This window comes from Chelmon rostratus, chromosome 2 (assembly GCF_017976325.1).
Source record: "Chelmon rostratus isolate fCheRos1 chromosome 2, fCheRos1.pri, whole genome shotgun sequence".
Lineage (NCBI taxonomy): Eukaryota > Metazoa > Chordata > Actinopteri > Chaetodontiformes > Chaetodontidae > Chelmon > Chelmon rostratus.
The window spans coordinates 12,088,370-12,113,763 of record NC_055659.1 but is presented as its reverse complement, the minus strand read 5'-3'; the positions used below and the strand labels follow the sequence as shown (position 1 = coordinate 12,113,763).

Sequence of the window (25,394 nt, the reverse complement as noted above, 5' to 3'; positions counted from 1 at the left end):
AAATAATAATAATAATAAAATAAAAGAGGTACAGTATGTTGGGGAAAGTCTCGGAAAACTTCACTGCACCACTGGTCATGTGTTTAGTAGAAGTTTACTTCAACTACATCCTAAAAATAGGCGCTTTGTCAATAAATAATTCAATGTGCTCAGAGCTGGGAGCATAAAAAGAACATACATTTTTCATACACAGAACTGTTTTTTACAAATATACTTTGTAACACTGCAGCAATTTCAGCTACATGATACAGACAGTTGTGTGGCAGCCTGTGTGAGGCTGATGGCTAATTTTCCCTGTGAAAGGATGTCGCAAGTTATCGCTTCAGGCAAATATGCTGCAGGATTCCTTCAGAGCAGGAGCCAAACGTTGCAGATCGATGTTCTGTATCAGGGTGAGATACTCTGATCATACCTTAAACTAGCTCGTGGAAGGTGTCTGCAGGTAAATGCAGGAAATCATGCAGGAGCACAATGTGCAGGTGTAAAGAGACAAGATCATTGTTTTTTTTACTGTTTTGTGTGTGTGTGCGTGCATGCGTGTATGTGTGTGTGTGTGTGTGTGTGTGTGTGTGTGTGTGTGTGTGTGTGTTGGAGGTTCAGCACATTTAGGCAACAGAATTGTGTCGTCAGCCCGTATTGTATGGGGCTCTTTATTTAGAGTTTACAGCCACCTAGTTGAATTGAATGTAGAATAGCTTTGTTTGGCCTCGCTGCCTTGAGATGAAAAAAAGTGAAGATGCACTCGTGTTGACAGCATGAAATCTGGGTTTGAAGCCGAACCCTCTGGGCAACCCTGAAGCCATTCTCTCACTTTGCTCTACAGCTCCACCAGCTGGGAGAGCAGAGAACTGAAATCACTGGTGTTCCAGCCATGAGACAGAGTTTTATGGGGCATTTGACTTTAACAAAACTCACTTTTAAGTCATATGGTGGGGAGTTTGGGATCAAGATTTTGGATGGATTATGAAACTTGACCCATATTAAGGATCTTGGCCTCTGTTATTCAAGGAAATGCCATGCTAAATTGCTACAGAGAGACTTTAAATGTTCAGTGTTGGAGCGACATTAAAGGCTTATGATTATCTAAATGCAGGTACTTTAACAGTACAGGCACATACCCACTGCCTGACAGCTTAACTTAAACAGCAATGTGCGGTTGCATTCTAATGAGAATGGCCCCTAAAACTGACTTAAAATATCCCAACTGGGTAATAATTTATGTGCTACAACCATCACCTCTTACAGGCAAACATAACTACTTAAAATGACTGCAAGTGGCTTTTAAAAATGGATTTCACATCAGAAGACTGGGTGAAGGTATTGCCTGAGTTGGCTTTGTAAGTAAAAATGTGCACTCAGCATCATTTCCTTGTATTTTACAGTTATTGGATTGGCTAAATAAGCCTGAATGTGATGGAACTTCTTTTTTAGACTTGAAACTGAGTGGAAAAAAAAGCTTAAATTCAAAGGATTTTAAAGATTCAGTTGAAACATTTAACTGGTTTAACAAAAAACAACATGATCCCACCAAGGCCAGCCTAATAAAGAATCAACACCAAACTTCACATGACAAACTGACATACTCTCAACGTTTATTGTATGGTTAAATGATTTGTGTACAGTTGAAACTATTAAAGGTAAAATGTTCATTACAAGTGTTTAGGTGGCAAATTAAATTAATAACATGCACTATACCGTAGAACATGACCAGCATGTACACTTTATATTTAAATTATCATCGTATACGACAGTTAAAATAAGACATGAGGACGTTTCTGTGGATATGCTGCATCTTACCTTGGGAAGATGATGTTAACCTTATACCACCCCTCCCTCCTCCTCCACCCCTCCTCCTCTGACTCCCTCAATCATGGCGTAAGGAGGCGTTGTGGGTTTACCTCAACATTAAGTGTTACAGTTAAACAGTTAAGCTTTGTACAACCCTGATTCCAAAAAAGGTGGGATGCTGTGAGAGATAAATGAAACAGAATGTGACCATTTGCTAATCCTTTTGACATAAACTCAACTGAAAACAGTACAAAGACGATATGTTTAATGTTTTTCCTCATCAACTTCATTGATTTTTGTAAATATATGTTTATTCTGAATTTGATGCAGCAACATGTATCAAACAAGTTGGGACAGGAGCAACAAAAGACTGGGAAAGTTGTGGAACGCTCTAAAAACACCTGTTTGGATCATTCCACAGGTAAACAGGCTGATTGGTAACAGGTGATAGTATCATGATTGGTTATGAAAGGAGCATCCTGGAAAGGCTCAGTCGTTCACAACCGAGGATGGAGGAGGTTCACCACTTTGTGAACACATGACTGTATAAAGGATGTTACTACATGGGCTCAGGAACACTTTGTAAAACCATTGTCAGTAAACACAGTTTGTTTGCAAAAGGTTGCATTTTTTTATTCATGTTTTACACAACGTCCCAACTTTTCTATAATCAGGGTTGTGGATATTCTATGAGAGAAAAAAAGCACATATCATACATGAAGTCCTGTCTACTGTTTTGTGTCTGTGGTGGGGTCTGGCAGGGATTTTTCTGTCCTCACTTCTTGTCTGGATCTCTGCTCTTTTGTCACGCTGGGGTCTGAAAATCCTGGAGGATATAGGGGATTGGAAGAGGCATTGGAAAATTTTGTTAAGCTGAAAGGGAAACAATATCTGTTAATCTCCTCATGAGATCACCACAAAGTGAACGAAGATAACAAATCAAATCAGTGACACTGAGCACATTTATGGAGCAAAGTGGCTTCTTCCCTGCCAAAAAAAATCAGTCGCATATCTAGAACAAAGATCTTTTACTCTGCACTCGCAGAGCTTGTCAAACCTTTCATGGGTGATCATTTTAATTCTGAATTTAACGGAGAAAGAAGACTGTGATGTGGTAAGCCCTGCTGTGAATTTCTTAATTCTATGCAATTAAGTATATAAGTTTAATTAGGATACAGCTTAATTTAGTTTATATCTTCAGCATTTAAGCTTAACATAGATCTGTGACTTTACACTGTGGATACAAGACATTCATAACATGAATGAATGAATGAATACACAACATACCATTGGAGCCACTTTCCTTCCATTTGAGCTTGTTGTCTTCCGTGTGTCGCGTCCAAGTGGAGCGAAAGCTCACCAGCTCGGCTGTGATGTGGGCGAGACTCCACTGCAGACCTCTGGAGCTCTCCTTCCAGAGATTACTATTGAGAAATAACAGTGCTGTCACAGTAGTCACCTTTCTGTCTGTCTTCCTTCCATGTTTAAATAATTGTGAGTTTCTCTGTAAAATTATCGTCTTTTTTTAAAGAGCTAAATGTTTCTTAAAGGAATAGTTCAACAATTTGGGAAGCATGCGTATTTACGAGCCTCTCCAGAAAAAACAGCTGTAAAGATAGTAAAGAAAGATGCAGTAAAGATAACATACTTAAGTTACATCATGTACAGTAAAGTACTTATTTTAACTCATGATCTTTTCCTAAATCTAACTAATTATTTTTGGTGCCTAAGCCTAAACAACCCGTGTCACAATGTTAAAGACATGAGGATGGAGGGATGAAGCTTGTTGCTGCTTCTCTCCGATGGTGATATATGTGATTTTGGAAGTGTTGGCAATCAAGCTTTTCAGTCGTGAGAACGTGCTGGTATTTGCTTTCTTCCTGAGGGTTAGATGAGAAGATCAATACCACTCGCATGTCTCATGTTCATTAAATATGAAGCTATATCCTTTTAGCTTAGCTTAGCATAAAGACTGGAAGCAGGGGGACGCAGCTCTGACCGAAGGTGATAAAACATGTTTACGAGGAAGTCACTGTGGTTTGACTCCACATTGTGCAGTCCACTGCACATCAGTGTCTCTCCTGTTGGCCCTCTCCCACAGACTCTACATTGATATTAAAAAGCGTAGCAAGCGGCCTTGTTTGCAGTTGTCTCGTTAATAATTGTGGTTTGTGGGGACGATGCTTTCTGGGAGGTTTTTGTCTCTGTTACCTGTGTCTGTTGCAGGGGTCCGGTGGACCTGGGTTCTCCTCCACCAAAGGAATAACAATCTTTTCAGCCATGTCCGTTAGCAGAGAGAACGTAGGATACACGATGAAGTCAATGAAACCTGCAAGAGCAAATGTATAATGTGTAAAATGTAATGTGAAAGAGGATCAATTACAGTTAACGAGGTATGATGTTTAATTGGTGTCTATTACTATTTTTTTTTTTTATATAATTGTTTCACAGCAGTTTCATGACTTCACCAGCCAGAATGGTGGAACTGGATCTCTTTTAAAGAATTAAAAAAAAGAGAAAATAACATCATCGAGAGAGAGCCAGGTTTTGGAAAGAGTTGTGTCAGACATACCGATCTGGGACTCGGCTACCAGGGTGCTCTTTCGATCACACAGAGGAGAGAAGGGCAGGCCGAGCTCCGCCTCTCTATCACCCTCACAAAGATAGAAAGAGAGAGAGCAAAGATATCTTAAAGGGCGTCCCACACATCGCCTGAAAATAACTTTTTAAAGGTTATTTGACACCGACACTCACCACCCGAGGCTCGTTCAAAGAAAACCACACCAGCCCTTTTTTTTCCAAGTAATACAACAAACATTAAAGAGGCTTCACAGAAAGAGGTTTCTCACATCTTATTTTCACCTTCTCTATTCTGTTTCCTCTGCAAGTCCAGCGGGTGAAAATAGAGGAAAGAGGATGATGCGCATAGCAACTTATTGCTGTTAGTGGAAATCCACGCAGCCAATCTGGCAGGGCTCAGTGGGCATTTGGTTGAAAATAATGGCATTTTAAGTAGGTTGTGAGAACACGTGATTGACAGTTTTCTCCTTCAGCAACTCAGACATAAACACTTCCTACGTCTGATTGGATGATTGCGTCTCTTGCTGGGCTGTCACTGTTCTGAGAAATCAGGCCGACAGATCTGAACACAACACAAGGTTTCCTGAACAATAAACCAAAATCAGCTTTGAAGTAAATATCGGGCGAGATGCAGAATCACGCTTCATTTGATATCTGCAGCACCTCATCTAAATAGACCGCCGAGCGATCGCTCCTCGAGGTCCATTTAGTCATTGTTCTGGAGCTTTCAGTTATACCACATGATTCTTATCAGTAGGTGAAACTGTAGATTTTCAGAGTTGTTTTCTTCTCATCCATGTTGGCTTAAAAGTATGTATTGAATTTCATAACAACTCCATCTACTCATGAAGATCATGTTAGACCAGCTGAAAGCACCAAAACAGCAACCAAATGGACCTTGAGGTGTTTGCTCCATCGTCTATTGAGACTCCAGACGAGAGTGGAGATCCAGTTATGCAGTTTTAATGGATTATTAACATCCAAATCCATTCAGGCTCTCCATCCAACCATTTGGAAGTATTTATCCTGTTATTTAATGTTGTGCAGTCAGTCATGTGGTCTGACAAACTTTAAATGATCAGTAACAGTATCAATATATCAGAGTCAGAAAACATGAACCTGCTATCCAACATCACATAAATAACTTCCACTAATATTATCATAATAATTAAATCCTTAGTCTTTCGTAACACGATGCACATTATACCAAATTGAAATCTATCTCTCTCTTTTTATATCATTATTTTTATATAGTATTATCATATTTAAACTTTTCAAGTTTAATAAAACAATCCTCGACCTCAGAGATTAAACTTTCACTTTCTCCTGCTTTTGGCTTTAACTAAGTTGTCACACATGATGCTCCCAAAGGTGAAGAATGAATCACTGTTTCAACAAGCTCAAATGATCCAATCAAATCCCATATAAAGTCTGGGATCTGGTATGACTTCGAGCGACTGTCGCTGCTTCACAACTCAGGTGCTGTTCCTGTCGTTTTCTTTAGCTCTGACGTAACAAACCCCTTTGAAGGTTTCCCACTCTCTCTCTCAGACTCCGACGAGTCATTTACAAAACTGTTGTGCTGTTATCAGTCCAGCCTTTTGACTCATCAATTGTGCTGAGATAATGACAGACCGAACCAGTCAGATAAGAACAGCTGTGGGTCGGAGATGAAAGAACAGCAGAGAACAGAGTGGAAATGATCTGAGTGGACGTACGTGAAGGGGAAAAAATACATCAGTGGAAATGTTACACATGAGACCTGACATCAATACTTACAATGAGGCGTGACAATACAAAAAAAAGAAGGATAGTTAAACACAATATTATGCCCTCTTTTTTCTGTTATACTTATAAGTTTAACTGACATATATTCTGTTCTACGTCCCTGCACAATTGTCTACATGATGTTTTTTCTCCAATTTAACTGAAACAATTCGTTAAAATTTTGTTGTGCAAGAGAAAATGATTGTGTTAATCGATTAATCGTTCAAGTCTCGTTTTTTAAACAGAATGGGATCAAGCTTTTTCTGGTTCTAGCCTCTACGATGTAAATATTTTCTGGGTAGTTCATCCTCTATAACAGTAATCTGAATCTCTTCGCCACACGTCACAGATACGTGAAATTACACCCACATAAAGTCAGACAACCAAACCAGCGATGCAATCAAACCCTATTGCTGGAAGCAGCAGCAGCATTAACCGCACATGAAAGCAGGATGGATAGCTCTCACCATCAACACCACATACTTTAAGAGCAAAGAAAGTCCTTTGATTCGCCTCTCCATTTTTTGTGTAAATCAATACATCCCAACATCAAATTAAATGGGTTTGACTACCTTCTGCAGTCCTCTGCAGAAATCCTCTTAATGAAGTCAATGCAACCTTGATCGCTTGATAATTTATGGTCTCTGTGAGTTAGTTCTACATGATGCCATTAAAAACGACCCTCAGATGCCTCCTGGCATAAAATAATGTATGTCTGAAAAGAACAACATGTTGTATCTGGCTTTTATTTAACGATATTTTACTATAAGAAGGAAAAGTTCATCATCTTGGGAAAATACGCATATTTGCTTTATTGCTGGGAGTCTGATGAAAAGATAGACACCACTAACATATCTGTACTCTAAATATTATGCTACCACCAGCAGTCGTTTTTGCTAAGGGAAACAGCTAGCCTGGTTCTGCAAAGACAACAGAAATAGCCTGGCACGTGTAAGTTGACTGATGTAGGTTGCTTGACTGAATATTTCAGTTCTCTGAAATATCACCAATCAACCTGTTTATCTTTTTGTTTAATCCATAAAAAACTGGAGTGCAAAAAGTACAAGTCGCTTATATACGGGGGTTATGTGCCAAACTAGTTCTTGGCTTTGGGAGTGCTTTTGTTTGCAGGAGAGCTGTTTCCTCCTGTTAACAGCCTTGATGCTAAGCTAACTGGCTGCTCCAGCTACACACAAAGCCATTTGTAAAATGAATAAACCAACACCAACCTGTCTTTCCAAAAAAACCCATTTAGGAAAAGTCGAACTAAATCGAGCTAATATTCCCCGGAGATCACAATTCAAAAACATGATTTAGGAAAATAAATCAAAGGAGAGATGACTGCTCCCTTCATTCCTTCCATATGAGAGACTGGTTTCAATCAAATACATGTGGTTCCAAAAACATCAAACTATTTCTTCCACCAAGACGAACGATGCATTATATCTGTTTGGTATATATATATATATATATCTTATGCATTGTAGCATTCAAGCTTCGTTTGTGTTTTGACTGTATTATTGCACAATAATCTCAATGGCATAAGACTAATGCTTGAGCTAAGAAGAGAGAAGAGGGACAGAAACAGTCACGTTGTCAATTCAGGTCTATTAGAGTTCCTACCTGCCTGAAAAACTCCTCCATCAGGGCTTTGGTCCAGCGAGAGTGCAGCGCCCAGGGCTTAGATGGATGGCTTATGTCGGCCGTGTGGAGTAACAGAGACAGTGCCTTGGGCTTGTCAATCCTGTTGAAGAAAGCATGATGCACTTTCGTGTTTTTTTTTTGTTGTTGTTGTTGTTGTTGTTGTGCTGTGCATCTCAGACATGCCTAAAAGGCAGACTTGACACCAGCCAGCATGACACTAATTTGCTGGCCTGCCTCTGTGCGGGACATTTTAGTCAGCTGAGTCTGCTCTGAACGTTAATCTGACGGCCTGTTGAATATGCAGCACAGCGTGAAAAACAGTCCATTAGCGTTACCGTTCTTGTTGCTGAAGACAGGCCCTCATCCCTTTGACTTGGAGTAGGTGGGAGGACATATCCGTGGACAGCACCATCTCTATGACAAGTGACCGCAGCTCCCTGTAAACAAAGACACACGGAGACGCACAGTTTACCGGCTGGCCTTGGGTTGCGTGAAGGGGCTGTATGGAGTGAAAATGGCAGGACTCAATGGGGTTGTACCCTTTTTAGATTTCCTGATGGATATTCTTGTTCCCATGGTAACACTGACTGCTAGAAAAGCCTGTTACAGTGTGCTGCTGGTGTTTATCTCTGGTGGTATCTGCAGAGCTCGCCCATGATTAACACAGTGACATATGATGCATCAGCCTCCATAGACTGTTTATTGTCTCTTCACAAACTGTGATCCAGAGCAGAAAATGACTTTTTACTTTGTTTACTTTTAATGATTTATTTACATTAGATATCACAGTGTTATAGTAAATGATAAAATACACTCATTGTGGCTCCCAGAAAAGGTCTCGGGTGTCAGTCACTGTAGTCAGAGGAAGCACATAGTGACAGTGACACATACTGAGATTGAGACAGACTGAGACACTACCTTGTTGACTAATAAGTGAGTCACCAAACAGTAATAGTAGCGAGATCTATTATTGATTCCTGAAGGAAACACTTTATCTTAAGAGATCAGAGGCCAGGGTCGGCTAGAGGAGCAGGCGTGTGGCTGGTGAGGACTCCAAGGCTCAATCATGTCAGTTTCAGCTGGACAGCCGACTGCCCTCACAAGGTCTTTGACCCCTTCTGCCAATATATCACCCCGTTGCTCCTTGACCATTTTAAGTCCACCAGCACCAATTCCACCACTCAATTATTTATACTTCAAAAGATAAGGGATTATTCTTGATTTTTCTTACTGTCAAGCAAACTGAAAAAGCTCAAGTTTGTCCCGATACTGTCCAACGTCTCTGCCCTGTTTGTGACACTCTGCTCCAAACCCATTGTTTTCTACTGAAGTTATGAATCTTTAACAAATCACAAATGTATAGTGTCATTTAAAAAAAAAAAGACTGAATATTTTGCTAAGACAGTGGGACTGAACTGTTCATTGTTGGAAACTTTTTTTGCTGCAGATTAATACACAATAGCAGCAGGATGGAGTTTGTGGCAGTGATTCAAAATAAACTATAGTGTCCATGTTCATAGTAATTCAGGAAGTGTAACAGTGCGGTTCCTTAATCTTTTTATTTTTTTGGACAATGGAGGTCAAAGGAAAAAGCTATGTCAGGCTATGGCTACTATGGTTACAAAGACTGACTTGCTAATAGGATTAATTCATTGTTGGCTTGTCACAGGATTTTCTGACAGTGAGAAAATTCTTGAACATTGCTTGATCCTTTGAAAATATATGTTCTTGGATTTTTTGTCAAATATCTTCCATTGAGCTTTCTGCAGAAAGTGTTGTGATTCATGTTTTTTTTATCTTGAGAAAGGTTGTTGCCCAACATCTCTAACCTCTTCTTGTTTTAGTCGGTGAGTTCTCAGATTGTCTTTTGACAGAAAGAGAGCGACTGAGAGCTTGTAACATTCAGCTGTGTAGTTATGTGGGTGGAGAACAGTACGGTAAGGTTTTCCCAGAACAGAGCTCTTCATTTCATTTGTTCAAAACGCAGTCCTGGTCTAATGGGCTAATGTTAGCATCTCCTCAATGAGGTATTTCTCTCTCTTTAGCACTTTGATCATTGGTGCAAAGTACAGAATCATAATGAATCCTTTACTCGCAGAGTATGTGGATATTTATCATAAAAACTGTAAACTGTGCAAAGCATGAGATTAAGATTTGAGTTGAGTGCAGCTCTCTGAGATCACCCCAAACTACCCCTTAGTTTTTGGTACTTTTGATCAAATGTTCATATGTGTGTTTATGAATAGGTTGTTTAGCTGCTCGGTGCTTCTCGGGGTCTTTGAGAGCTCTCTCAAAGACTCTGCGTAGCGATTCTCCATAAATGGTCAAAACCTTGACCTGTCTCTGAATCTGAAACACCGATAACTGGGTCAGTTTTTGATGGTAAAAATGTTGCCTTGTCTTACATCCACTCCTCTTTCGTCAAATTAATGAAGATGTTCATTTGGTCGTCCTGCAGCAGGCGAAATGCTGCACTCAGGTGATGACTTTCCTGTACCGAGCGATCGTTGTAGATCAAAGCAAACTCTGACCTAGCAGACAGAAAAAAAAAGCAAGAGTGTGAGTAAAAGTGCAGCTGTACGATCCTGTCATGGTGCGGGAAGGAGGGGGAGGAGGTGAGAATGAGATAAAACCAAAGTCCTCGGGGAGTAATTTAAGCACTATGACTGTAGGTCTGTAATGATGAATTTAAAAGTGCTGAAGAGGGAGTGGGATGTGATAAAAACCGCCACCATGTGGGTATTAATGACTCAGTATTGCAAGTTAATTACTAATTTCTCAATCAGGCATCCTGTGTCCACTCATTTGCATAATCAACTTTATTAGAATGGGGGACAAAGTACACTCTGAAAACTTTTCTAATTAGTGATTATTTTGAAGCTTCCGCCAACCCATCACAGTGAGAGCAAACATAAAATAAAACACTTGTGAAAACATCCTCAAAGACAACATTCAGGATGTGTGTTAAAGTGGGCTGTAAAAAGTTTCCTCCTTCACAGAGAATGAGGCCACAGCCTGAATTCATAATGGTTACAGTGGTGGTCAATAATGATGAAATGCCCTGTAATGTCATGTAAGGTAACACTTTATTTTACGGATCGGTCATTTCCTGGGAAGGTAGCATCCTGGTAAAAATCTAGTTCTTGATTAATTGGACTAAAAGAAGAAATTAATCTTGTCTTTTATGATTTCTCTATGTTGTTTTCTGGGAAGTTTGATGGCTTCTATGATGTTAATTATTATTAATCTAGACATAAGCAACCCCAAGATCCTGTCCCTCCTATGAGAGACAGCTAGTAGTGCAGGCAATTTAAACATGGACGCTTCCACTGCCTCTTCCTACTCTAAAGAAGACATGCTCTGTGCCAGAAACATTAGTTGTAGCATCCAATTAGCATTAAAAAGCTCTTTGTATAACAGAGGGCTCCAGATCTTAACAGATCCAGCTCATTGTGAACGTTTGTGTTGCGTTTGTAAGGCGTCATTAATTTCCAGAGGAATTTCCTTCAAGGAACTGCTCAATTAAAGCTAAAGTGAATAAATATTCATTATTCATTTGTTTTTGGAAACTTCATTTCTCATAAACAGCCTGCTGACATATTAAAAAATATTTTTGCAAGTTTGCAAGCAACGAAAAGATTTATGCCAGTAATGAATTGTAATTAATGAGTTAATTGGAAATGAGCCAACTATAAATTTGCAGTCGCTTATCACTTCCGTTTTAGGATTTCATAGGCAGCTATAGTACCAATAAAATAAAGCTTAATAGTGACAAAACACACATAAAAACACTCTAATAAATGTTCTTTTTTACCTTGACTCTTTTGGTACTTCAAATGTAATCCAGCCCTGCAGCATTATGCACAGCCTCAGTCCGAGCCTCAGAGCTTTAAAGAGCCCCACTGTGCACCATGAAGCTGTTTATTTAGTCATATGTTGGTGAAATGTTGAGTGTCTGGAGCACACGGGTGGGCAGCGGAGCAGGAGTGGCTTGAGAGGTTTCAATAGATATTTTCTGTTGATCTTTTTATTGATCAGTTATAACCAACATGAATTCAAGATGACTTCATGTGTTAATGAAGCAGGAGACAACAACGTCAATGTCAGCTCGTAGCTCCAGCCTACAGGAGGAGAGTGTTTGACACTCAGAAGATATGTTATGTTGATAGATTCTGTTCAGTTCCTGTAACTAAGACATGTTCTCTTATTGTGGACAATTATTATTCCCAGACTAAAGCATGATGATGATGATGATGGGTGCCAAGAGACTGCGTTCTTCATCCCTCCTATGTGGAAAATCGACATCTAAAAATACTGTGTTCCCTCCATGAAGATGTGTTTGCTTTAGAGCGCTCGCTCTCTCTCCCCCTCCCTCTCTGTTCCTAAAATTGCACAAAGGCCTATAAGAAACACTACCTTACTATTTCTGCATTCGCTGACATCTCTTACTATTTTATCATTTCACAACAGGATGCAGCGTATATATATCACAGGACACGGTTACTAAAATATGTTTCAGACAAAGCGCTTACTTTGTGTGGATGTGAAAGTTGTTTGTGGTTCCCGTGTGTTCGTAGTCATGGATGGCTGCAGCAAACAGGGACGCCATCACCTCAAGCTCTGTCAGCCAGTGCTGGATAGACACGAAGGCACAAGAGACAAAACAAATGAATGTAAAAGCGTAGTGGACGTGCAGCAGGGAGCACATGCTGCACAGTGAATGGAAGTGTTTGCATTTGTCAGTAAGTGACATGGGAGTAGACAGTTTACTGATTTATTGTAGCAGCATCTTAAAGTCAAGATTGATTAAATATTCTGTCAAAGAACAACCAATTGATTCTTTCCACATGTGTAAAAATAGATTGAACCACTTGGAGTAAAAGGATAAAGCTTATTTTTCCTACTTTGAATAAATCCAGCTAACAAGAATGACCTACACAGCCAGTCTTATTGTGCCATCGACCTCCACTGTATTCCAAAAACTGTTAACAAGACTAAGAGCTAAAATGCTAACAATGTCAATGTTAACATGAAGATATTCAGCAGGCAGGTAAAATGTTCACCATGGTTACTATCTTAGCATAATGTGTTGGTGTGCTAACAATTAGCACAAAACATAAAGGACAACTGAGGCTGATGGAAAAGTCATTAGTTGTGCAGGTTTCCTTCGACAATTTGACCTGATGATGACGGCAAATTAAAAATTATGCAATGATTCATCCTGGGGGGAACTGGTATATGTTGTGGCTTGGCAATCCATCCAATAGCAGAGGAAACATTTTACTCAAAACCATAAATGTCCACTTCATGGCGGCGCTAGAAAGTCATTCAGCTCCATCCTCGGGGACCATGAACATCTGTCCAAAATTTTGTGGCAATCCATTCAATAGTTGTTGAGATTAAAGACAAAATAACTGCCACCAGTGTGGGTTAAAAAAGCATAAATGTGCCACACTGTTGCACATGTTGTTCAGTATGTTTAATACTGTAGTTTAGTCCACCAAATTATGCACGTGTATAAATCTGGAGCTGCAAATAGTCCCCAAAAGAGTGATGTTAAATAATGTTCGCTAAACGACCGCGGTCAGCTGTTTATGGAAATCTCTTTATTTTTAGATGGACAATACATTTCTTACCTGATTTATATCTTCAGTAGGAACAAATAGACATGGGGCAGAGTGCCGCAGACAGAGATGTCTCAAAGCACTGAGATACAGACTTAGGGTTGGATTATGCTCCAACACCACGTGTTATCTAACCACACTGGAAATCAAAAGTGCTTAAAGTTGTTCTGAACAGACACACTTGAGGCCATCTGTCTCAGATTGGGTGGAGACACATTATTGTTTAAATATGTGAACAACAGCACACCTTTTCAGTCTCCTGGAAGGCATTCAAGCAGTGGTACTGTTCACGTGAAAATTCAAAGAAACGGATCTTTGCTGAATTGTTGGACACAGCACCACTAATCTGACGTTAGGAAGGTGTGGGAGGAGAAAGAAGCAAAATTCAAGTGAGCTGAGTTTACCACGAGTCCAGAGCGCAGCAGCAGGCAGTGCAGCGTCTGAGTCACGTCAGCGGCGTGGACGTGGCTGTGGTAGGGGTTGCTGTATTTGCAGTATCCTCTCTCCAGTGCATTTAGGAACTCAGTCAGGCATGAGATGGGGATCTGCAAAGTGCATTACATAATCATTAAAGCCAAAGTTGTGTTTAAAAACCCAAGGTTCACAAAGGTTGTGTCAACAATAACAGCTACAACAGCTTGAATGTTGTAATACTGACAGGGCCTACGGTATGATGTGTCCGATTTGCACACATAATTTGGCAACCCATCGTTCCTTCAAGCAGCACAAATTGATAATAAAACCCAGATGCCTGATTAAATCTACAATTACAACACACATTTCCCACAAAAGTAGAGTCCAGGACAGTAATGATCATGTTACTGTAAGAGTTTTGATACAAAGCGGTGACATTCTTGCATTTCTATGAAAACATGTTGTATGGAAAACGCACTATATACACAGTGCAATGAAATCCAAAGATAAAAGACCTTAAAACGGCTGTTGAGCCCATATCTGGTGATCAGCTCAAAGAACAGGGTTCGTAGTGCGTGATCGGAGCTGGCTGAGTTCAGAGCAAACACGTCAAAGCTCCAGCGGTCGACATCCTGAGGAGAAGGAGAGCGACTGCGTTATTGATGCATACTTGTGGTGTGTATAGGATCCCTTTTGTGATGTCTGATTTACTGCACAAACACACGATGCACAGGGAGATTTATGGTTAGTGGAGGCTTACCCTGAGGCAGTTTACAACCGCCGCAGGTTGGTCTGGCATGGCTGCAGTGTAGGCCCTCTTGAACATCCTGGAATAATGCAATGTTTATGTTGAGTTCAGTTAAAGTTCAGATGTTGACACTGTGCAGCGAACTCGTTTCAGGAGCTGTTTATATGAATCCTACAAAGTCCCTGTCCCCTTTGGAAGGATGTTTTAAAGAGAAAAGGAGGCTAATGTTTCACAGTCCAGTGAAGCTGTCTGTGTTTTCTGTGGCTGTGATTGTAACAACAGTGTGTAAGCTTTTTTTAGAGTTAGAGTACAGATGTGGAAATGAGTCATTTACAGCAGGAATTTTATGGTATGAGATGATTGTTTCCTCTTTTACTGTATTTAAGTCTTGTAAATAAAACATATAGCTGCATGACTGGTGCTGTTTCTCATCTGCAGCAGCTGCATTGCAAGAATGAATCATGCAGACCTTGCTGAACAACCGTCCAAAAGAAAGAACACTAAACTAGAGATAAAATGAACATGTGTCACTCTACCTCTCCACAAATATCCCGGCCTGCACTGCATGCACGATGCTACGGAACTTGGGCTTCTCATCTGAGCGTCGTACTGGCCGTCGAACCCTCTGGGTAAAGGTGGACGCCAGCCAGTCAGTGACCTCTGAGGGCACGCCGTCTGACTGCAGCTGCTGGAGGTCGTCCTCAGACTCCAGACACTGCCTGAGAGAAGACAACACATACATGCAAACAGTGATTGTTAGACAGACAGTCTAAAAATTACATTCATGTGACTCTGTAACTGTCTGAGATGAAACAAAATGATTATGTTTTATGTAACAGGTGTTTGAAATCTGAATGTACTGCTCTCTATAGAGTGAGCTGTTGATATAAGGGGTAGTGTAGAGAATGAGGTCGTGGTTTTGTTTCAGTGTATAAACCTTTGCTGTATAATGTCAGTTAACCAGAGGCCAAACAGAGGAGCTGTGCTTTTCCTCCCAGGTCCAGCTCCAGGTCCGCACCAGGTCACCAGATAGTCAATTTCCTGCCTGAAGGCGGATTCATTCCCACCAGAGAGAGGCCCGGTGAGGTGTGGTGTCTTCCACAAACTTTAGAAGCTTGAGGGATTAATGACTGGAGGTGCAGCTGTTGGAGCACTACTGGATGGAGTCTCGATCGGATGGTGTCAGATCTGTCCCTTTGGCTTTCAAATCGACAGTAGAGCTCATTTAGGTTGTTGGTGCAAATCACTGATGGATTCATGGTCCTCTGGTCTGTAGTTGATCTGTCTGAGAAGTCTCCCAGACTACAGTCTTTGAACGTCTATCATCGCTTTGCTAAACCAGCATTTTCCCTTTTTACACCTGTCCCTGTCCTCACCCTTGAATGCTTTGTCAACCCCACAGCGTCATAACAGTTCAAGCTCACACAAATGTCCTCCACAGCATCCAAGGTTTCCTCTCTGGTTGGACCTTTCATGAACTATCTGTATCTGGGGGGTTGATGGATTAGATTACCTTTGATAAAGTCGTCGACGCCAATCACTGCAAATCCGTGTTTCTCCACTTTATACACATTATCCGGTCGGCGAGGAGGTTGTGTAATCATAAACCTTTATACGCGACACTGCGTCACGGGTTTCCGTAGTGTAGTGGTTATCACGTTCGCCTAACACGCGAAAGGTCCCCGGTTCGAAACCGGGCGGAAACAATATCTTTTCGTCATTGACATGAAATGAAAATTCATATATCAGTGAACAGGTCAATACACAATATAACTCAATACAGAACGATATTTAAGAAAAATATCACTAATTCCAAAATGCTTACAACTAGACAGCAGCAGCAATAGCAAATGTATAGGTGTAAGAATTTCTTTTTTTCTCACTCTCTTAACTCTGCCAATTTCCATTTCTTCTGCTCAGTTGCTGAGGTCGTTTTTTGTTGTTGCTGCTGCTGTTTTCACTCTGCCAACAGGACGGCTAGAATCAACCTTTTTGAACAAATGGCTGGATTCATGATGTGCTCGCAGCATTTACTGTCACTCAAATCCATGACACAGCAACTGTGACCGAATCCACTTTAAAATCTCTCGTCTGATCGCTCCAAGTCAAAAACGAACATGTGGTCCTGCATCTGAAATGTTTGCAGTTCAGTAAGCATCGGCATTAATGCAGGCGTGTGTGAGAAATGTGTTTGCCAGTTTCTGTGGAGTACTGGCTGTCATGTTCGCTTCACATCTGCATGACAGGTGGAGATTCTGTCCACTATACTGACAATTCACTCCATTTACATGGAGATACAGAGATATACAGGGAAACAGTTACGTCGACAGACAGTGACAGATTTTTTGCTGATGATCAGCTGATATTCAGGTCCTACTGAGGCCCTGTGGGACCTGGTGGTGCCCGGGGGCAGTTTTTTTTTGAAAATCAAATAAGTGATTTATTGTAGGTGGTCTTTATGTCTGTAGATTTGTTAGAGACAGGCAAATGGAAGCAACCCATCATTGCTTTTATTTTTTAGTAAATACATTTTTTTATATAAATAAAAGGAATATCAGTTTGTTATGGTGTGTAGCCTCACAACCCACCACATGGTTTTGCGCTCTGGTTTCCTCTCAAAGTCCAGAGATATACAGGTTAGGTTGATGCTTAAATGCAGGAAGGAGGGTGCTTATGGGGCTGCAGCCCCACCTAGTGGCGGCTGCTCACAATATTATATGCAATGCAAGAAAAACTGTCCAATAAAAATGGTTAGCCAAGGCATATCCAAAGTAAACTGATAAACTGATAACTTTTCTGAAACAGTTTGGGGCGCATGCATGGTTCAAACTGTACGTAATATCTCTACTAGCACGGAATTCCATCATTTGAGGTTCAGGAGTGTAAATAGCCAATTTCATTGGCTATTCAAAATATCAATCATCTGCAATTGGCTGAAATTGGTTGCAATTGGCTGAAATTAAAGGAGGCCCTTCTGTTGAAGTCAGACTGTTATTGGCCTCTTTGGTGACTTGGCTGCTTTCATATAGCAGATCGTGATTGGTCAAGTCAGGTGTCATTTGAAACCTAAGGCTCCACAGAGTAAATGGAAATACGTCTGCTCCTCTTGTATCCGGAAGTTGTAACTGGGAAAACACCGGACAAGCTAGCACATTGCCGACTAGTTTGAAAGGAAAAAATATCTTTCTGTAAATTAATATCATGCTTTGGACTAAATATTTTTTACTGCAGTGGATCGTCTGGATCTTTGTCGACATTACCAGGCTGTTTTTGTCGGAGTGTTATGATACATGGATCATCAAGAGATATAATTGGTGAGTCGCATCAATTTTAAAAATTGTTTGTCTGCTGCTGGTGTTGTGCTTCGTGTTGTGAGTGTATCTCGAAATGCAGCAATGAAATAACATGAATCCAAGCTTTCTAGCGATGTGTGATATGAGTATAAACGTGAATGTAGCATTTATGTCAATAGAGGCAAGAAAAATATAGAACAAGAAAGTTTTGCGCCAGCGGGTCGTAGGAACGTGCGCGCGCCTGAATGTGGCGCATGGCTGCTAGCTAAGTGATGGGTTGCTGTTGTCATTGTTACTGTCATGAGTGACATTGCCACAGAGCGCCTATTCCGCTCTAAAAATACATGTAGTCACACTTGAATATTCAGTTGGCAGCCCCCCTAACTGAAAACATCTTCCCCTGTGCCTGGGTTAATTGGGGGCTCTAAATTGCCCCTGGGTGTGAATATGAATGTGAATGGTGCGAATATAAGTGTGAATGGTCCATATGTGTTAGCCCTGTGACCTGCAGACTGTGTGGGACAGGCTTCAGCCCTCTGCCACCCTGCAAATGATGAGTGAGAATAGACACAGTAATGGATTGATGGTAGCTCTTATCTTTTTATGTCCTTTTGGGCTGGTGACCAAATGTAATAATCAGGGATTACTTCCTTTATTCCTTTACCATGCAAATTCAAAGTAATGTTTAAAAAGAGCAGGCATACAAAATAACTCAGTAGGTAATGTCAACAGATTGGCTTTCCAAAATCACATTATTCTACTGTATTCTACCTTGTTCCATCGAGGTAAACTGCCTCCAGTAGCGATGCTGTGAAATCCAGATTCTTTTTGATTTCTTCAAAGTCGACATCTTTCTCCTCCAGCTGCCTCAGCATGCTCCTCAGCCTGACACGAAACACAATTTATTTGAATGTGATCACAACAAAATAGAATGGTAGATGCCCTTTTTTTTGAAAGTACTGGAACTGCTGTTTCACCTCTCAAAACTGCAATCACTGAGAGGGAATAGTGGGTGTGAAAGTGGTTGGAGGTTACAGCAGTTTGGCATCAGAGTCTTCACATTAAATCACACAGGGTACAGCAATGAAACTTGGGGCTCTAGAAGAAAGGTCATCTCGAGCATAATGGGAACTTTGTGTGATACAGGCTTTTTTTCTTTCTCTATACATTGGCAGCACTTGTCATTGTCTTGAGTGAGTGAAACGAAGTCCGAGAGGTGCTTTAACAACAGGTCGAGAAATCCTTGTGAAGGGAAAGAATTTGGAAGTGATTTAAATGCCAAGCTGTCCAAAGAGGGCATCAATAGTGCCAAATTTTCCATGAGAGGAAAACTTCCCATGGTTGAGGTCTTATGTAACCCACATTTTGTCAAAGTGGGCTCCATGAAAACAAATATGTTTTTGAGTTTTTTAAGTGTTGGCCACATTCTGGTCTTGTTTGAGAACTTGCTGCTCATTTGTGGTTTTGAAACTTGTATTCAGGTTACAATAGAGAGCTGGAGGAAATGTGTTGATCTCCCGCAGTCTAATAAAATGCTCGCAGCTCGTGTCACCTACAGTCTCACCCACCTGCAGTGCGTTAATAGAATCTCATCCCACCTGTAACTCCAAAAGCTTTCATAGCCTAATAAAGCTCTGATAGAACTTGAATCTTTCTACTGCATTTTTTATTTTTTCTGTGACCATTTGAAAGAGAGATTTGCTTGATATGATGACATATTTGTGGCACAGATAACTCCTCTAAAAGATTTTGGTGAGCTGCCCGTATGGTGCCGTGACCAGAATGACTGTGTTCAAACAGCGCCAGGCCACGCCGTGGAGCCAACTCCTGGGGATGAGACGCTCACAGCTTTTCAAGTGTTTATCACGCTGGCAAGGGCTTTCAAAAGCTGTTGAGTCATAAAAATAGCATGTATCTGAATGCCACCGCTCACTTTCAATCTCAAGTAATCCTTCCTGATAACACAGTCTTTTTTGTTTCAACTGCTCGCAGTAGAAGAGCTTCTGACAGGACGTTTACAGGAAATTACTCGTCAAGTGCACTCGTGAAACTTTGTTTATAGAGACAAATGACAAATCTTCCCCCTGCTTGGACTGTTGAACCTACACACTGCATAGTGTCGTCCTTACTAGGTGCACATGAGCACGTCAGTGTAGAAGAGTTTGAATGGTATCAGCCTCATCCGCACAAACTTTTGAATTCATTTCTGTGGCATGTTCTACTCAGAAAAATGAAGAGAACAAAACCTTAAATCCACATCAGATCACATCTCATGACTCTACAGAAGTACTGTGAGTTGTCACCCACAAACACCTAACAAAGTCTGGACCCTGCAGAGACTAATGCATCAATGTGTTAACCAAAACAAAACCACATGACCCATCACCCACAGCACATTTTCCTCCCACAGCTGAGATGAGTGTTCACACAGCCACTTGGAGTGACAAGTGTTTGCTCTCGCATGCGGCTACGTATAGTCGGAGAAAAACTTGATAAACACCTGAAATATTAAAAATCTCCTGCAAATCGAAAATAAGAGGAGGAACTGTCTTTTTAAAAGTATGAGGTAAGGATGAACTTCTCTTTCTTTGCTGTGCGGTGATTGAGGTCTGCAGATATAAAATGTGTCCACTGCAGGCTGCTGTGTTATCTCTCATCACTGTGCTGTGCAGGGTGTATTTTTGACTCAAATATTTCCATTGCTGCAAAACAATAAAACTACATCAGGATATGATCCAGACAGCCTTACTGCACCAAACAGTGATTAATCAAATCCCCCAGCCTTATTCATGCAGTCAAAGACTAGGCTAGATAGGAAGGTAACTAACTCTGATATCCAGAGTGCTCATCTTAACACCCTGTCTTACCTAGAGATGGGGATCTGCAGCCGTTTCTTACGGATTCGCACCAGTTCAGCCATTCCACACTCAAGCTGTGCACTAATGGACCCCAGAGTTCAATAAAAAAACAATAACAGGATGAAAAAGGAAAATTGTTGCAGAGACGTAGTAAGCAGAAAAGTTCTCCAAACCACCAACGCAAAACTTTGTGTGTCCTGAGACAGACTTCTGTTTCAACAGCTCTCCCACCCACTTCTGGGGGGACCTACTCCACTTCACTCTGATTGGCTAGGCAGGTCTAAACTGTGTCAGTGTGTGCATGTCTCCGCGTGTGTGAGTGTCTCTGTGAGTGTTAGTGTATATGTGTGCACCCGTTGTGTGAAGTGTGAGTGAGCTGACCTCACTCACTGATGAAGTGTTGACTGCGAGGCTTTCAAGCCGTGTGTACTCAAATCCCAAATGAGAATTTTCCACCGCAGCCGCAAATTAGGGAACTACACAGAGAGTCTTTCACTGAAACCACCAGAGTCACCCGAACCGAAATACATAAACAAAGCTTGTCGTCAAAAGCCACCCACAACAGCCCGGTGGATGAACTGCTGTTCTCGATGCTGTGGTGCATAGAGGATGTGACAGGCCCCCCAAAAAAGAAGGCACCGCTGTAACAGGTTGCCTCTTTTTCCCTGCTCTGCTTGAAGATAATCGTCAGAATTCACCATGCAAAAGGAAAGTTAGTGCATTTACAGCATTTTTACAAGATACAAAAGCTGCAGAGACAGATGTGGCAGCTTCAAGCACAGACGATCGGTTGTTTACTCTAACAGCAGAGTCCAAATATTTTTTACTGAAAGTGCCACACCAATAAAAGTCAGCTGAGTGTTTTCTGAGCAGTAAAGAGAATCTGTCTGGCAGTTTTCTGTCCATTGAGACACCTAAAAAGGAAAATGCACAAACCTACAAAATCAGCAAGACAATGAAAGTTATCCTGAAACACTTTTACGGGTCTAAAGTCCTAAATCTTTTACTAGTCTTTATTTATAGATTATTGTGAGAGCTTGTGCGACAACGTGGCTTGGGAAAACCCCTGCCTGCAGTCCGCCTCCCTCCTTGCTGGGTCAGACTGACTCTCATGCTCCCATGCTCTTTGACATGGCACGGCATATCGCAAAGATGAAGAGAAGTAACATAACGACATATGATTCTCCATCCCTCGTGTCACTTCGTGTCACAAGCAATGTTTAATGCTGTGGAGAAAGCGAAAACACACAGAAATGAAAGATGTTCCTAATAGAGTCACACGCAGATTCATTCTGCGACACATCTAGTGCACTTACAGCCCTTTGTGCGCTTCCTTTTGCTTTACGCTGTTTTGTTTTTCCTCCATTCGTCCGTCATCCTATCAGTCTCCCTCTGATGATGACGAACGTACACCCTCTGATCTCTCTCCGTCCACTCAGAGACCTGAGCCAATGATTACTCACAAGCTCTACACTTCAGAGAGAGAAATCTGACTTTGTGGCACCATAAATCACATCAAAATGTTGTGTGTGTGTCTGCATGGGAACTAGATATTCAAGAGTCTAAGGGTGCTGAGGGGCACAGAGAGTGGTCGTTTTTGTTTTTACAACAGTGGAATCAAATAGATTTTATTTGAGTCAAAGGGTTTTTGACCGAAGTCACTGGTCAAAGGGTGAAAAGTTTATTATCTCAGGTTCCTCCGGTCTCTGGGATGAACCTCACACCCAGTCAACCATCTGTGTTTGATTAAAGGCTTGATTCATCCCAATTCTGAAAGGCATATTGTCTCACTTCCTGTAGTATTTCACCACGCAAATAGTTTCGGTTTGTTTATTTGAGTTTTCTGCCACCACCCAAATACAAAGTATGTGGATGGAATTTCATCTTTGTGGTGCTCACAGCAATGAGAAATCACATTTAAACTTAGTGTAACCTCTCTGGGAACAGAATATGCTGTGATCAGTTTTCATTGGAATTGCTTTTTACCAAAGAAATAGTCCCTGAACACTAACGACTGACTCTGCTGGCGACTTTGTCAATCAGTCAGACCACCACTTTGACCCGAGACTGAAATACTGTTGGTTGGATTGCCATGTCCCCAGAGGAAGAATCTTACTGACTATGATGATGCTTTACCTCCACCCTGAGGTTGACACCTGTTGTTCATCTCACACATGAAATTTGGGACAGATATTCATGTTCCCCTCAGTATATATCATCAGGTCAAAATGTTTATTTGCCCAGTAGACCTACTTTAGTTGGAGCCTGGTCTCATTCCCAGCACGTCATTTTGTATGAGACGCTGCAGGCTCTCACCTCACTCCAGTTATTTTATGATGAAACTGCTGCAGCCGATCTCCTGAATTTCCCTCTGAGCCCATTACTAGGTTGAAATTTGACCGCAATCCTTTAACATGCTAACATTTTAGCATGCTAACATGCTAAGCTAAGACTGTAAACATGGTAAGCATTTCTTATCATAACATCAGCGTATTGGCATTAACATTATGAGCATGTTACTAATGGAAGTGTTAGAATTTAGCTCTAAACACGAATGTTCCTAGTAGAGCCACTAGCATGGATGACAGGACCAATGAAATAAAAAAAAAAATGTGCATGCTTGATAGTGGTGGAGTGAAATTTCAAATTTTTGGGAATTTGAGCGAATTGACCCTTTAATGTTCAACTTATATATCTGTGCAGTGTACAACATTGTTTGCTTCCTCGTGCATCTTTTCTATATTAAATTATATAATTCACATATTAAGAGACAATGAGCCCAGTAAGAGCAGTGAGAAAATCTGTTAATGTGTAATTTGGACCGTAACTGTAAATTGAACTGACAACATCCCAAATAGAGATCACCTCACTACACAACACACCATTCACTGAGTCAACAAATCAAACCTTCTTCCATCTTTATGGCCGACAGCAACCCGAGAATGTTACTGAAAACTGTCCAACCAAAGATTTGCAGAAATTCTGATTGTTTTTCGTACATACGTAAATAACTGTTGAGTAAGAAAAATAAACTATGAAAGGCAGTCTTACCGTTCCAGCGTGGTCCCCCATGTCACAAGACTGAGATGTCTATCAGCTTCTCTGTGGGTCTTGCAAGTCGGTGTCATGATCTCTGAAAGCTGCTGAAGACCACATGTGTGATTGAAAGCATAAGAGAGACACAGAATGAGCCTGTGCTTCTGTTTGTTACTATAAATCCAGCATGTGTCATTGTCTTCTGTTTGAATGTGTGTATATAGTGCTGCAGTTTATGTTTAATCTACGCTTCTCTGTGTTTACACTCTCAGATCTAGTTTTGTATGTTTACTGTATTTTGCTGTGTGTGTGTGTGTGTGTGTGTGTGTGTGTGCATGCATGTGTGTGTAATCCTCGGTGTCAGCTGGAGAGGAGCTCTGTGTCACCAACACAATCAGCAGAGAGTCTTTATATCAGGACCAGAGTTTCCACCATTAACTATCCTCAGTGTCTCGGGACAGGATGCACGTTGGAGCTGCAAGGGAATAGTTCACTTGCATGCAAAGCCTTAAAACACACATATAACACCACCACTACTGCTACCAATATTAATACTACTTAGAACGAAATATAGATTTTATGTATATAAAAATAGAATAAATTGTTAAGGCACTTTATAATGTATTTGTAAGCATGTATAAGGACATTTTAACTGATTTTGGCAACAACTTGAACAGAGTCCTTGCTGACCTCCCTTAGGCCCTAAGCATTGCTAAGAAGCCCTGACCTGACCCATGAGCCAGTCTTGTTTTAAAATTATGTGCACCCATCAGGAGTGCCATCATGCCCATATATTGTCTGGACTAGTCTCCACGGGGGTTGCTGCCAAAAAGCGCAAGGGAATCAAGCGGAATCAATAATAGTATTTCACTCTCACTCTGTGATGAGAAGAATGGTTTTTTTCCCGGTTTGTTTCGTTCCCCTGCTAACCAGCTCGGCTTTGTTAGCAAGACAGAACAGAGAGATGCTCTGCAAGCTTGCACATCAATTTAATATTAGTGTTATTTGCTCCCACACTTGGAGAGGAGAGAACACCAGTTTACCTGATTGCTGTTCCCACAATTCACTCTCCTGGTGTTTTTTTCCCCCCTCGTTTTGTGACCAGAAGGATGTTGCCGCTTCATTCTCTCATCAAAGTTGTAAACACTGACGCCCACTTTGACACAAGGGGGAGGCAGGGCCCATGTGTAATTTGCCGGGCCCCACACAACTTGTGTAGTGAGCGTATAGAGCCGCCCAGCTCTGCTGATGAGGGCATTTTATATCACTGTGTTTTACTATATTATCATTCTGCTGATAAACCAGCCTCCACTTAAGGGTGCTTACAGGATGAATATAAACACTTTAATCTGCTTACAACTACGTTATAGTGTGTTATAAACTATCATGAAAAGTTTATATGCTGCTTATTTCGCCTACATAGTGAGCATGCAAGGGAAAATCCCCATACAATCTATAACAGTAAGAAGGAGTGAAAGAAGCATTAAGGATCTCACAAGAAAGGTGCAGCTTACAAGTCTGGTTGGTGCCTAATGGAAAACATGATGAAATAGCAATAGAGAAACCTCCCCACTGATATCTGGTTGTTCATTCTGCTCATAACAGAAATTATAAAGGTTTTTTTTTTTGTTTGTTTTAACAA

General features: G+C 41.0%; 1 protein-coding gene and 1 non-coding gene across 3 annotated transcripts; one reads left to right on the top strand and one right to left on the bottom strand.

The window, feature by feature from the left end:
* Positions 1-2,329: 2,329 nt before the first annotated feature.
* Positions 2,330-20,890, bottom strand: LOC121620759 (calcium/calmodulin-dependent 3',5'-cyclic nucleotide phosphodiesterase 1B-like). Of its 2 annotated transcripts, XM_041956944.1 has the most exons (14): positions 20,726-20,890; positions 18,630-18,743; positions 15,102-15,284; positions 14,578-14,644; positions 14,333-14,449; positions 13,808-13,948; positions 12,312-12,412; positions 10,185-10,310; positions 8,115-8,216; positions 7,759-7,879; positions 4,361-4,442; positions 4,000-4,117; positions 3,076-3,212; positions 2,330-2,614 (listed from the first exon to the last, which is right to left on the bottom strand). In XM_041956944.1, exons 1-14 carry the CDS (start codon positions 20,776-20,778, stop codon positions 2,517-2,519), a joined length of 1,560 nt encoding a protein of 519 aa, XP_041812878.1. In that variant the 5' UTR covers positions 20,779-20,890; the 3' UTR covers positions 2,330-2,516. The 2 variants fall into 2 exon arrangements, with proteins under 2 accessions (XP_041812878.1, XP_041812887.1); XM_041956953.1 differs by lacking the exon at positions 10,185-10,310.
* Positions 16,199-16,271, top strand: trnav-aac. Its single transcript has one exon. It is a non-coding gene; the product is annotated as a tRNA-Val (tRNA).
* Positions 20,891-25,394: the final 4,504 nt, after the last annotated feature.